Source organism: Plectropomus leopardus, chromosome 19, assembly GCF_008729295.1.
Source record: "Plectropomus leopardus isolate mb chromosome 19, YSFRI_Pleo_2.0, whole genome shotgun sequence".
In the NCBI taxonomy this organism is placed as follows: domain Eukaryota; kingdom Metazoa; phylum Chordata; class Actinopteri; order Perciformes; family Serranidae; genus Plectropomus; species Plectropomus leopardus.
In genome coordinates, this window is record NC_056481.1 from 21181462 (window position 1) to 21195128 (window position 13667).

A 13667-nucleotide genomic window follows, 5' to 3' on the forward strand; every position below is an offset into this window, starting at 1 on the left:
TGGGAAAAATGTCCAGTACACCATCATTATAATTAAAATTATATTATAATTATCATAATAACCTGAACAACAAAAAAAAACAGTAATCATCATCATCATTACTATTCATACATATATTTAACTATATATTTATATGTAGTTATTTACTTTTTTTATTCAAACCTTTTGTTTTTTGTGCTAAATTTCAGGTACTTTGCTTCTAGCTGTACCTTGCAAAATCTTCCTATGATTTTGAAAGAAATCAAGCCAATTTGCTTAGCTTTCAAGGGTTAAATAAAAACCTAGACATATGAGGCAGCATTTTGAGAGTGCGGCTGATGACGTTACCTGCTGGGTGGTGACGGCTGCCGTCTGCTGTCTCTGCTGCCTCTGCTGAGCCCTCTGCTGCTTCCTCTGCTGGCTTTGGTTCCCTGCAGGCTTCTGGATCTGCACCTGAACCTGCTTCAGCTGGATCTGGTTCTTCTGCTGGCTCTGCTGGACTGGAGTCTGCTTGAGCTGGTTCTGCTGCACCAGCTTCTGTTGACCGAGTTTCTGCTGGGCCAGTTTCTGCTGCGCTAACTTCTGCTGCGCCTGGAGCTGTTTCTGTTGGGTTTGCTGGATGATGAGCTGCTGCAGCTGCTGCTGCTGCTGGAGCAGGATTTGGGCGTCTTTCTTCTGCTGCTGCAGCTTTTGAGGGCTCGACATCGCCTCTGCCACTTTCTGCAGCTGCACCTGATTGGGCTGCGGCGGCTGTTTCTGCTGCTCGGCTTGCTGGATCTGAAGCCGGTGAATCTGCTGCAGCCGGAGCAGAGTCTCCTGAGAGCACTGCATCGGCTGGGCGGCTTTCTTTGCCTCCGTCACTCCTTCCATGCTCTCCTCTGGCTCCACCTCCTTCTTCACCTTCACCACGATGCCGTTGGGGAGCGTCGGGGGCTGAATGGCTGAAGCTTTTATCAGAGTTTGAAGTTTAACCTCTGGGGATGTTTTGTTCCTCTCACTCCCTTCTTTTTCTGATATGACTCCGCCTGTCATCTTGCCCTGCTCCAGCTGGGACCGGAGCGTCTCCACCAGCCTCTGCTTTTGCCTCAGCATCCTGGTCAACTCCTCAATCTGCTTGTCCTTCTCCTGGAGCATCTGGTCCTTGTCCAAGGAGGATGTGTCCATGGTTACTCCAGGCAGAGGCTCTGGAGGCTGAGAGGAGGCGGGTGAATGCCTGGAGAGGCTGCAGGAGCTCTGGATCTCCTCTTTGACCTTGGAGAGCGGAGAGACGTTTGGCGGGTGCTGAGGAGACGGGTGCAGGGTTAGCTGGGTAAGAGGAGAGCTCACCTGAAGGAAAACAAAAAGAGAATTTTAGAGAAAAGATTCAGTTATTTCCAAATAATCCCATCCAAAAAATGTGTATATATCCCTCACCATCTCTCCAAACATGTCTCCGTTGCAGCTCGTCTCATCTGGACTCATCCCGGCCAGTGACCTCTCAGACGGAGTCGGTGAAACCGGAGGGCTGGAGCTGGTGCTGCCAAACCTCATGACCCGCCCTGGAATCACCTGAGCCAGTGATGACAGATCTAACTTAAACCCCGCCTCTCCTGGTTGGTGGTCGGGGTTAGTAGTGGCGGTTGGAGAGGATGTGATGGTGCCAGCGGCTGAGGTCGCGACCTGCTGGCTGGCCTGCGATATGCTGTTTTTCACAACTGCTGTGGTGCCACCGGTTTGCTCCTGGTAGTTGCGGAGCCTCTCGATGAGATCGTTCTTTGTGCCAGAGACGGTCAGACCGCGCAATTTCAGTTCCTGTTTCAGCTCAGCGACCTGGAGGATGAGAAACCACGGAAGTGTTCACTTAGCAGGCTTTGAGTCAGAGTGAAAGAAAACAGAACAACTGATGCGCAAGAGACAAAAACAAAAAGTGCTGAGCTCAGTAGGGCATTATTGGGTTCAGTGGTTCACAACCTGAGGATGGGGAACTCCCAAAAAGTCTCAAGATTATTATAAGGGGTCACAAAATTGTGATCATACTTTTTTAAAAAAAAAAAAAATTCACCTTTTCAGGCCTCTTAACATTTTTCAAATATAACAAAAATGTGACAAAAATCAAAGCAACAGTTTGGGAATCACTGATTTAGTTGAGGGTGTTTTGGTGTGAAGGGACAGCAAGCTCTGACATTACTTTTAAAAATGTGTTTTGCAAAAAAAAAAAAAAAAAAGAAACTAAAAGAAAAAGAGCAACTGTTGCTAAATTTAGCCAAAGTACATTTTGGAGATCATGCATCAAAGATATACTCTGCAGGATTTTACTAAAAAACTGTATAACAACAAGCGCTGTCAGTGTTAACGTGTTTATTGATGGACGTGTGCAATTTAAGACGTGATTAGAAACACCAAAGAAACACAAACAAGAGTAAATCTTGAGCTGGCTTTTACCTTCACTCTGGCAGGCGAGTGTGTTTACAAACAGTAACTGACAATCCTGCAGAATGTACCTTTAACACTCTCTTACTGAGTAAATTCAAAGCACTGGATTATTTGTGTTATTTAGCAGGAAAGTTTTATGATCAAACTCATTTTATGATCAACTTCAATAAACAGCAGTTAAAAACAAGAAGCTCAAATGAATTATTATCATTGTTTTTTGTACTGTAAAAGAAATATTTAGTTATGTTATAATGTTCTTCGCAGGAACATTTCTGATACTGGGTGAAGCTGTCTATGTAACTCACTTTGAACTCGTCCAGGTTGGCTGGCAGAGCGCCTGGTTTGGCTCCTCCCACTGCAGTTTGGCTCTGTCGGGCAGTCCCGCTCTGACTGGAGGGGGCGGGGGTGGTCGTCGTGGGAACGCTGCGGGAGGGGGAAGGGCCAGAGTTGGTTGTGGGAGGCTGCTCGGTCGGCGGCCTGAGGGGAGGCAGAAAAACAGTAAAGTATGAACATTGCTTGTCCTGCTTCGACACTGCAGGGAATGTTGTGACTGAGGTCACATCGCGGGGTCACGCAAATGGAATGAAAAATAACGACCAAAGTTTATTTCCAAAGTTACTTTTGATAGATCACATTCTATACAAAAGTGACATTACTATTTTATTTTATTTGCCTCGAAGCTTCAACTCCTACAAACTATAAGAAAACATATTTCAAAAGTCATCGTCAAAGCTCTGAAACTAAGCTGGGACATTTAAAGATTGCTTCTGCTTTAAGCTCCAGGCTCTATGGACTCATAAACCACCGACATGGAAGTGACAAACAACAGCAGAAAGGAAGTAATAATGACACCCGCCTGCAGGCTGCGCTGCACCAGTGAACTATGGGTAATAACTACTGATTCAATTTGATGAAGAAAGGGAGGGCAGCAAAGTCTCTTTGAAATAAACCGCACCGGCCAGTCATCCTCACACACGTCTCGGCTGACACTCACTTGGGCGGGGCGGGCAGGATGGTGTGGTAGTTGTAGTGCTGCTGTTGCTGGTTGAGGATCTGCAGCTGCAGGAAGAGCTGCTGCTGGTGGAGGAGCTTCGCGTACGACGAGTCCATCTGGGGCGGACGCTCTTTGTCCGCCTTCTGGTCCGGAGGGATGTACTGGTGGTACTTCAGCTTCTTCACCTGCAGCAAGGAGACCAAAGGGTTAAAGGGAGAGTTCACCCCAAATATACAGATTTTTCTTCTTACCTGTAGTGCTATTGATTAATCTAGATAGTTTTGGCGTGAGCTGCTGAGTGCAGGAGATCAGTCATGGAGATGTCTGCCTTCTCTCCAGTATTATGGAACTAGATGGCACTCAGCTTGTGGTGCTTAAAGTGCCAAAAAATTCATTTGAAAAACTCAACAGCAGTGTCTCTTTATAGAAATAATGACTCTGTTACTCATGATAGTCCAAGGGCAGTTTCATGTAGAAGTATTTTCTTTCTGAAGAACTACACCCCTCAACCGAATGACTGCATTAGTATTAGATCTGGTGATAGGTTTAAAGGATTTTATCATCAGAAATGTGGACTTTCACGCAGAAAAGTTCAACTAACTTTGACAAGAAGGTATTAAAAAGTGGATACATTTAATTAGAAAAAAAATGTGGCAACTAAGACCTCACAAACTAAAATTTAAGATGATTTAATGACACTTATAAAATTGAATTTATGACTTTTTTTTTAAAGACTTTTTGTGGACTCACAGACACCCTGTATTACATACCATTAATTTTCGATGTTCATCGTTAATGCCTTGGTCTACCTGATTTACTGGTTTTGAGAATATCACCAAAAAAAGTGTGTGTGCAGTCAGGACACGCAGGTGGAAATATCAACACTAATAACAGAACTACGGACAAACAGCACGTTTGTCCAGTTCACAGAAAGAAAGTTTGTGTTCTGGTGTATTGAGGATGGTATCTCTTCCTCTTCTACGACACATTTCTCTTTGTATGATTGTTAAATGTCAAATCATTGAGTCTACAGAGAAGCAAAGTTCTGAGAAAACTGACTCCGAAACCACAGAGCGCTTTTCCACCAAATCAGCTCTGGTTCTTAAACGTTAAGGATTCTTGGGACCTTGGTGCTCTTCTGTAAACCAGCCTGCGTTTCTAACAGTTTTAAAGTTTCAAGTTCTGAGCCAATGTTTGGACAAAAGTGCATGAACTGGAACTGTGGCATGTTGGTGGAAAAGAGAGAGCAAACTCTCAACTCTTTTGTTAAATCCGACAAACACAATCTTAATTCCTAACTGCTGTTATGAAGCTGCCTAAAAATAAATGCTGACAACTTCCCACATTTGGATGAATATTTTAACTCCTGTGTCAGCGCCTGTTAAACTGGAACCAAAACAAAGAGCTTGCTGACCTTGGGTTTGCTGTCCTTTGGTTTCTTGGGTCTCTGCGGAGGACGGTCTGAACTCGTCTTAGCCTGAGACTGCTGACAGAAAGCGTGAGAAACGGGGTCGGGGAGGAGGAGATGAAGAGATGAGGGAGGGTTAGCCGGTTATAGCTGCTCCACAAATAGAGATTAAGGTCAGATTTATTCATAAATCATCAAATCTGCAGGAACTGGAAACATGGAAACATTTCATGGTTCTGTGATCACAGAGGAAAATAAGCAGCGTTACCGCACCTTGACATGTGCAGCAGAGGGGCGGCAGCTTGTTAAGGTCAGCGTCATCCCGTTTGTCACTTTCGGGAATGGGGAGGAGTCTGACCCATTCACCTGGGGAGGAGGAGGCGGTGGAGGAGGTGGTGGAGGAGGGGACTGTGTGATGAACTGGGAAGATATCTCTTGGTTAATGGTATGTTTAGCATCTCTTGCTTTGTTTCATTACTATATAAAACTGGTCTAATTTCAATTCTGGTTCAAAACTAGAATGTAGAGGCTCATCCTCGCTTTCAATAACTTTTGGACAGCTGCATAGGAGGAGAATGTCCTTCACACTGTCCTTTTTTACTTTTTAACTTTATTTAAATACAAATTTGGTCCTAAGACACTTTACTAGATGAAGTTTAAGGACCGAAACATTGTGTATTTAAATAAAGTTTATTGCAAGTATCATTTCAAGATCAGCTGACCCTTATAATGATAGAAGACAACCTGAGATATTACCTGTGTGGGAGATGTGTCCCCGTTCTGAGTGAGCACGTCCGAGGGGGACAGCTGAGGGACGGCACTCAGGGGAGAGTCGTGATTGGTCAGCTGGTCCGGTGACAGAGCATCACTGCTGTCTTCATCTAAAGAAGAGCTCTCTCCCTTTGGAGAATCTGCGATGGAGAGACAAATATTTTCAGATACACTGACACATTTTGACCATTTAACAAGGTTCCCATGGTCATGGGAAACCTGAAAAAGTTATGGAATTTCACAGTTGTGTTTTCCAATTCATGGATTTATTAAAAAATCATTGAAAAAGTCACAGAATTTTGTTGTTTGTGTTTAAGTCGCTTCACTAATTTTCCGTGTATAACTGTTCACGTAATGTAATATAGCAGCAAATGTATTTTCTGTAGTTGTTGACGTGACGTAGCTCTGATAGATGTTGATCAGAATCAGGAATACTTTATTGATTCCTATGTAATTCATACATTTGCTCTAATGTCAAACATAGAGAATTATAGAAGTAAAACTAAAAAGTATTAAAATAAGAATTAAATTTAAAAAAATAAATAAATAACAAAACATGTACATTATGCTTCAAACTCACACCACTATGTAAAATCTATAAATGCTCAATATGGATAATATGCTGAGTATGTAAAGTGTGAGAAGGTATGATGGTCTGTTATAAACTTCTGTGGCCAGTAAAACCGTGAAAATGGCTAACGAATGGGTGAATTTTCCCAGCTGCTGTCAACAAAACAATTCAATTCCTGTCTTTCACACGATGCCTTAAACACTCATCACCTTATGATTGCTAAACAGCGATGACTCATTTTAGAGAAGTTATACAACACTGTGTGTCCTCCTCTGCCATATTTCAAAACAGGACTGTGTCCAAACATATTTGTTGTGTCATATCTGTAACAGAGCAGGATGATGCAAAACTGTACTTACTGAGAAGTGTATGTGTTTGTACACTTTATAGTACTGATTACAAGTGTGTGTAGATACCTGGATGTTGTAATCACACAACTGAAGGTGTGTTCAAACTGAATGGAAATGAGATTTTAGTGGAAGTGCCATAGCACACAGAGTCAGTGGCATAATGGCAACTTCATGACAGAGGTGAACATGTTGAACTTGAGTCCAGCAAATTTTAGCAAACATCTGTCAATGAGCAAGGTGAAAAAACACACTGCGTTTAGTCTGAGAAGACTCTGCTTAATATTCATTATGAACGTTGTGTTTAATATTCATCATGAATGTTGCAGGTGTGACTGTGAGTGTTGTGTGCATCCCTGTTCTGCATGCTTGGTTGAATTAATAATAAGCTGTTGGTTAAAAAAAAAAAAAAAAAAAAAAAAAAAAAAATCACCTATAAAGTGAGAAATAAAGCTCCTGAGTTTATTCATTTTTGGGCGAGGTTTTTGGAATTTGTAAAATTATGACACTGAAGATGGTTTGGAAATGTTTGGCTAAGATAAAGGACATAAACTCATTTATTTGAGGAATGTGTACTGTACCCAGTCCTTAATGTGCACTTGTATTTATACATGTACTTTTTATTATTATTTTATTTTATCTATTTATTTTTTGTTATTTATTTATTTTTATGTATGTAATTTAAAAACATTATTTTTATTAATTGTGCTATTCTTTTTATGAGTTCTATAATACCGTATGTTCTGGGGGGGGGGGGGGGGGGGGGGGGGGGGGGGGGGGGGGGGGGGGGGGGGGGGGTTCCATATGTTTGAGCAGCTAGTTAAATGTTCTGTGTTTTTTTAATTGTTGTTTTTATTATTATTATTATTAATGAATTTATTAGGTAGATTCTTTATTATTGCTCTTTATTTGTATTTATGTAGTGCTATATGTTAAAATGGGAGGGAGTTCTTATAACTTTGTAAAACTTGTATAAATGCTAAAAATCAATAAACATTTGTTTAGAAAAAATGTGTTGTATTATATCAAATGCAGAGTTTTGCTTCATCTGTAGCGGGTGTACTGTGTCCATGTATTTATTTTTTGTGTGTCTGAAATGAGATTGAGACTTTTATTTATTTTTTTTTTTGTCCATCTTTACTCCAGCGACTGAACGTTCTCACTAAGCGTGAGAGCGCATATTTAGACAGTGAGCAGGTTGCAAGCTTTGTGTGTGGTTACCCAGTGGCGAGTGCACGGGGCAGTCCACAGAGAGGATGTTCTTGTGCACCAGTTCGATGGGACCCGGTCTGTGGGAGATCTTGTCGTTGAGGTCGTCGGCCAGTCGCGCTCGCTTTAGCTGCAGCTGCTTGGCCTGCAGGGACGGCTCTGCTGACGTCTCTGTGGAGGACACAGCAAGACAACGGGCATGCAAATGTATTCATCAAGTGATTCATTTTCATCTAAAAGTTACCACCAGGTACACGCTTTATAAACACACAGAGTTCGTACAGATAGAAGGAAGTTAAATTCAAGGACTTTGAAATTTTATTTATATTATTTTTTTTCTCCACAAAATTAAAGAGAAATGTACAAATGAGTGCTCCTAAATGGAGCAAACACCTGTACCAGGGCCTAAAATTAACTTAGTATTAATTACTTGGCCTTGAGTTCAAGCTCAATTTAAAGCAGCAACTACTTCCTGCTAGTTTACAAGAAATCAAATTAAGGGACAGCATCAAGTCAAGCTCATAAAACAAACCTAAAAACAACGAGCAACTACTTCATCAAGACCATCTATTTGTTTCTGCTGGTTCAGGTTTAAACCAGCGAACACAGCTGAGCATGGGAAAGGCCTTCCTATGAGTCTTACAGTGCTTCTGCAGAGGAGTCGATTTCTAAGAATTACACTTTGACAAAGTTCACGTATAAATATAAAATAGGAACTACAGGTTCACTTCATCACACAGGAACTGGTTCCATTTTGTAAATGTGAGGTTCCTTTTTAAATAAGGTTTCATGTTTTTGACTTGACTTAAACCTTTCATTCTACACTTTTGAAATGACTGAGTCTGAACGTGCGGTTTCACCTGAGAATAAAAACTCACCCTCCAGAATGTGCATCCTGACCAGCTCGGAGCGCTCAGGACGACTTCGGATCTTCCTCTTCAGATAGTCCTCGGTCTGGGGAAAACAAAAGAAAATAAGAAAAATTTAGGGGGACATGAAATGCTTAAACAAGTCTTTAATGGGCACTTATTACACTGTAATAAACTGCTAATCTATACAGCATATATTATTTGGCTGCCATCTTTGTTGTATAACTAATAGTGCAACATCACATATATAGTGACATCACACAAAGACATGTGATTCAGAACTGATAAAAAAAAACATTGTCAAAATGAAACAGAATAACAATTAAAATAATGAGACTAAAAGTAAACCACTGAAAGAGGATAACCCATATGAATAAAAATAAAAAAACAACAAAAAACTGAATAAATTATGATAAACAGACCAATAAAAGATGATAACACAATAATATAAAATAACAGATAAACAAATACAACATAAAAGTAAAAGCATGCCTGACTTAAAAATATATATATATATATATATATATATATATATATATATATATATATATATATATAATAAAATAATAATAATAATAAAAAACAGTCAAACCCAACAACTGGAATGTGTGGCTATAAAGAAATGTCTTCATCTTAATTTAAAAGCTTCACAAACCAAGTCTTGCTTGAACTCTTATTCCAATAAGTAGCAGAGAACAACGGACTAGATGCAAATTATGCATTTGCATATGATGGCAGCTCCAGATGGCAGCGAGAGGTAGATCTGACCTTGGGTTATTAAAAACATGCTAATAACGCTGAGCAACCCTGTCGGTTTGTGCAGCTTCTCAACTAAAGAGTGCCACCATACTGCTGTCTGTTCTGCTTCTAAAGTTTATTTCTTGTCAGCAGAGTATTACATGTCCATACTGATGGTACAATTCAATTATAAATAATGCTTTGAAATGTACACATACTGCTTATGTTTTGCTCTTCAAGGCTTCAAAAAAGAAAGTTCACTGAGAAAGCAGGAAAGTCATTGGACTTAAGACGCTCACCCTTGCTCGCTCCAGACTCCGCCGCTGTTCGTGAAATGCTGCCGGGCTCTTCAGTGCTGCATGGAGAAAGGGGTGAAAAAAAAAAAAAAAAGAGAGAGAAATGAATGCAGCTTACAAGGACTGTGATGGCAGTCATGATGCTCCTTTCAGCAAGTGACAATGTGGAAACAGTAACAGCTACAGAACAAGACAGACTCAAAGCAGAAGTGGCTGCAGGACGAGAAGGTCAGGAGTGCTTTTCTGACACACACTCCGATGACAGCTCAGGAGGCCGACTGGCTGCTGCAGCACGCTGTGTGTGCACAAATAAAGCTTTTTCTCTGCAGTAAAGCTTCAACAAAGAAAACTGTACCTGCAATCGATTTATTTTGGCCTGTTACTGTGCTGTTCAGTAAAGAAGCACAGAACTGCCAGGTCAGAAAAAAAACACGCATCAGTATTAGGAAATGTTTCACATTTTTACCAGATAGCTTCATGTCAAAGCAGGAAACTTTTCATGTTGAAAAAAAACCCACAACTTTTCTTGTTATAACAGGAAGCTTTCTTTTCTAATAAGACATTTTTTCAAGTTTTATTTATATATATATATATTTTTTATATATATTTTCATGTTATGGAAAGATATTTTTATGTTATAGCAACAAGTTTCTTGTTACAACATATTCTTCAGGTTTATATGTTTTCATATTGTTTTTATAATATTACAAGACAATTCTCTTGTTATAACAGCAAGATTTTTCATGTTTTAACTACATATTTTAATGTTATAATAAGACATGCTATGCCAAAAAGCTTTTCTTGCTATAGCATATTTTTCACATTTTAACAATATTGTTTCATATTAGAACAAGATGGTCTCATGTTATAACTTATATATATATATATATAAACCTTTCTTAATATAACATTTTTCACATTTTTATGTTGTGACACACAATTTAAAACTTGTTAAATCGTGAAAAAAAATAATATCATGACAAGATACTTTTCTTACATTGCAAAATTTCTATAAAACAAAACTTTTTATATTATTATATGATATTAATCAGTTTTTTTTCTGACCTGGCAGTTCTACACTTCCATAGTTCAGGTCCCAGTCATGTTAGCATTGGGTTCATTGTGGATTTTACACTGAAGCATTAGCAGGAAGTGTTGTGCTGTAGGTAAGGTAAGTTTAAAGAAAGCAAATATTCAGACAAAGCTCATGAAATCACATGACTGTAACCACAACCATGAGCTTTCCTAAAAACTCAGCATTTTCATTTGCCTGAATATGACATAGCTTGTCACTTTACTCCATAAAGTTTCACCCCCCCCCCTTTCTTGTTTAAATGAAGGACAGAAGTTGGTTTAAGAAAAGAAAACACTAATTGAACTTTGGCCAAATCTCAAACTTCAACACAAATGTTCAATGAAGCAAAATCTTTCTATGTCCCAAATTTTGTGCATACATCCTGATGAAACTCTTCTAAATCCCCACAGTAGCTCTGCTCAGTGATAGTTTTCTGGCTATTTTAAGCAATACTGACACATGCCGACTTTAAGGGTGCATTTTGTCGAAATCAGACTTCCAAAACTATTTCAAAGGCCAACTGTCTGTGTTAAGTGAGAGATGGACAGTAGCTGGGAGACCGAGGGTCATAAATTCTTGATGACTGGTGGTCTGGAGTGGATCGTTAAAAGGAGCACGGAGACAGAGCAGAGTGATGCGCACAAAGAAAATATACATTCATCACTGCACTCAGCCATGGCCGTCTGCAGTGCACCTTGTAGATGGGTGGGGGTGTGAAGTATTTGTGGTGAGTGGAAATTTTTAGCTGGCCTCAAAAGCAAAAGAGAGTATTTGTGTCATTGTGGAGAAACAAAAACAAAAGTTAAGTTTCTGTTCTTAAAATAATACTTTTTACCAAATTTGTATGATTGACTTTGTGTTCATTCAAAAAAGTGTAATGGAGGAGTGAATGACTTTTAAGCAGTTCAGTGATTTTTTAATATATAATGTAGATTATTTTGTGTCCCTGGTACATAAGAAGAGTACATAAAAAAACAAAACAAAACAACAATATAAAAGCAATAGTATCGGCTATTGGCAAAATTGTTATTTTTAGCTTTGGTATCAGCCCAGAATTTCAGAATCGGTGCATCTCTACTTCATTAACAACAGAGAGGCGATGAAATACTGTTGACTGGTCAGCAAATATGAGTGCTGATTAAGTAATTAATGATGTTTTTAAGGTAAAAGAGAGAGAGGGAGAGAGCAGGTGTTTCGGCTATACACTGGAGTGTGTGTGTGTGTAATTTTAAAACATTACAGGGTTGATTATTAGTGCTTTTCACAACATATTTACACAATGAGATTTCTTATGAATAATCATCACGTGGCTGTAACGACTAAGTGGGTAAAGGCAAAGGATAGAAGCACAGGAAAAGTCTGGGAAGTTCAGAAAATTACATCAGTTTGCTGTAATGCAGCCTTAAAAACCAGGAAAAGACAACACCTGATATTAAGATATCTAAAATCTAGAACAGTATTCAGTTTTATACTACAATATCAATGTGTTATAAATATACCGCCAAGCCTTATCTGAAATTAATCAGCCTGCGTTTTCTGTTATATGACACAAGTTTGACTAAAATGACCACATTATCTGTTTTGGCTCAACTAGATGAACTGAAATGTTCATTAATTTAAGCGTGATTCATTTTAATTGATTAAAGCCAGACAAAAAATGATTGATGTTTTCTTTGAATGAGATAACACTAAAACGACCAAAACTTTTAGTCAACTAAAACTTGCATTAAATAAATAAAAATTTTAAAAGCAGAATGAGATCGATTAAAAAACATTTGACATACAGCTGATAAAACGAACAGTACTAAAGAGGCACAAGCAGAGATGTTCTCTGTGTTTGGGGAAGGATATCAGGAGGACTGCGGCAGTTACTATGATGCAACACGGCATTCATGGGATTGGTCAAGAGCTGGTGAAATCCCTGCCAAAAGGTGTGTGACATTCTGCCTACAGCGGGGCGTCGGCTCTGTATGTGTGCCACAGATGACCGCGGGGGGTGGGAGGCATTCCTCGTGTCACAACCCCCGAGGTTTAAACAAGGAGACCCACATACCAGCTGTGACATAACCAGCGGTCAAGAACTCGGTCAGATGATCCCTTCACTGTCTGCTGAAATGCTTATGAAAGAAGAGATTCACTGATGTCGATACATTCGACTCGTATTGACCTTTTATCCAGAATCAAATATCAGGCAGTCACTGTGTTGGCTGACACGAAATAAAATCTGCTGTTCTGGTATGAGTTTCAGAAGCACTGAACAGACAGGTCTAAGGTAATCCACACCAAAATGTAGCTCTAACTGATGTTTTATGAAAGTATGAAATTTAATTGAATGTCTGAACAGCTGGCTTTTTTTTTTTTTTTTATGACGGACAAGTCAATCACTGTTTTATACTTGTGTGATTCACAGAAACACCACCAGCTGTTTTGTGTATCTGGTTATTTTGAAACAAAAACACATTAGTTTCTCAATATGACCTTCTGCATCAACAGCAGTCCAAATACACAATTTCATTGACAAACTAAACTAAACTAAACAATGCAAACAAGGGCAGAAAATGATCAGCAAAGTGGAAATAAAATCCTTTGGCACATTAACAGCTTTTTCAAAAATGCAGTCTCTGCACAATATATCAGATGCTGATTAAGAAACTTTGTTTCAATATTCAACGTTCAAGTGGCCAAATGTACCAGCCAGCAGCTCAGAAATACTCATATTTTTCATTGAACTGCTAACGAATCCCTTTTTGTAATTTCTTAACAATTAAAAAGTTGAAGGCTTCATACAGACGTTACAAAATGAAAGGATTTTCATGTGCTTTTTCCATTTTCAAGAACTTAACTTGCAGAAATTGATTAATTTTCAAATATAATTTTCATAAATGATGTGAAAGTTGTCTCTCTTTTCAGTAAAGAGTTACTAATTGCACTTTTTTATACATGACTGTAAAAAAAACAACAAAATGCAACAAAATAGTTTCAATCCAGAGAAAGTTTC

General features: G+C 39.1%; 1 protein-coding gene across 1 annotated transcript in view; it reads right to left on the bottom strand.

Moving 5' to 3' along the window:
• Positions 1-13667, bottom strand: part of mrtfab (myocardin related transcription factor Ab) — a 56333-nt gene that overhangs the window by 4023 nt on the left and 38643 nt on the right. The window contains exons 5-14 of the mRNA XM_042508285.1: positions 9598-9653; positions 8570-8645; positions 7704-7862; positions 5550-5704; positions 5067-5213; positions 4800-4868; positions 3386-3570; positions 2697-2868; positions 1393-1788; positions 328-1305 (exon numbers count right to left, since the gene is read on the bottom strand). Of these exons, the coding sequence (XP_042364219.1) occupies positions 328-1305; positions 1393-1788; positions 2697-2868; positions 3386-3570; positions 4800-4868; positions 5067-5213; positions 5550-5704; positions 7704-7862; positions 8570-8645; positions 9598-9653 (2393 nt within the window). The remainder of the gene's footprint in view (positions 1-327; positions 1306-1392; positions 1789-2696; positions 2869-3385; positions 3571-4799; positions 4869-5066; positions 5214-5549; positions 5705-7703; positions 7863-8569; positions 8646-9597; positions 9654-13667) is intronic.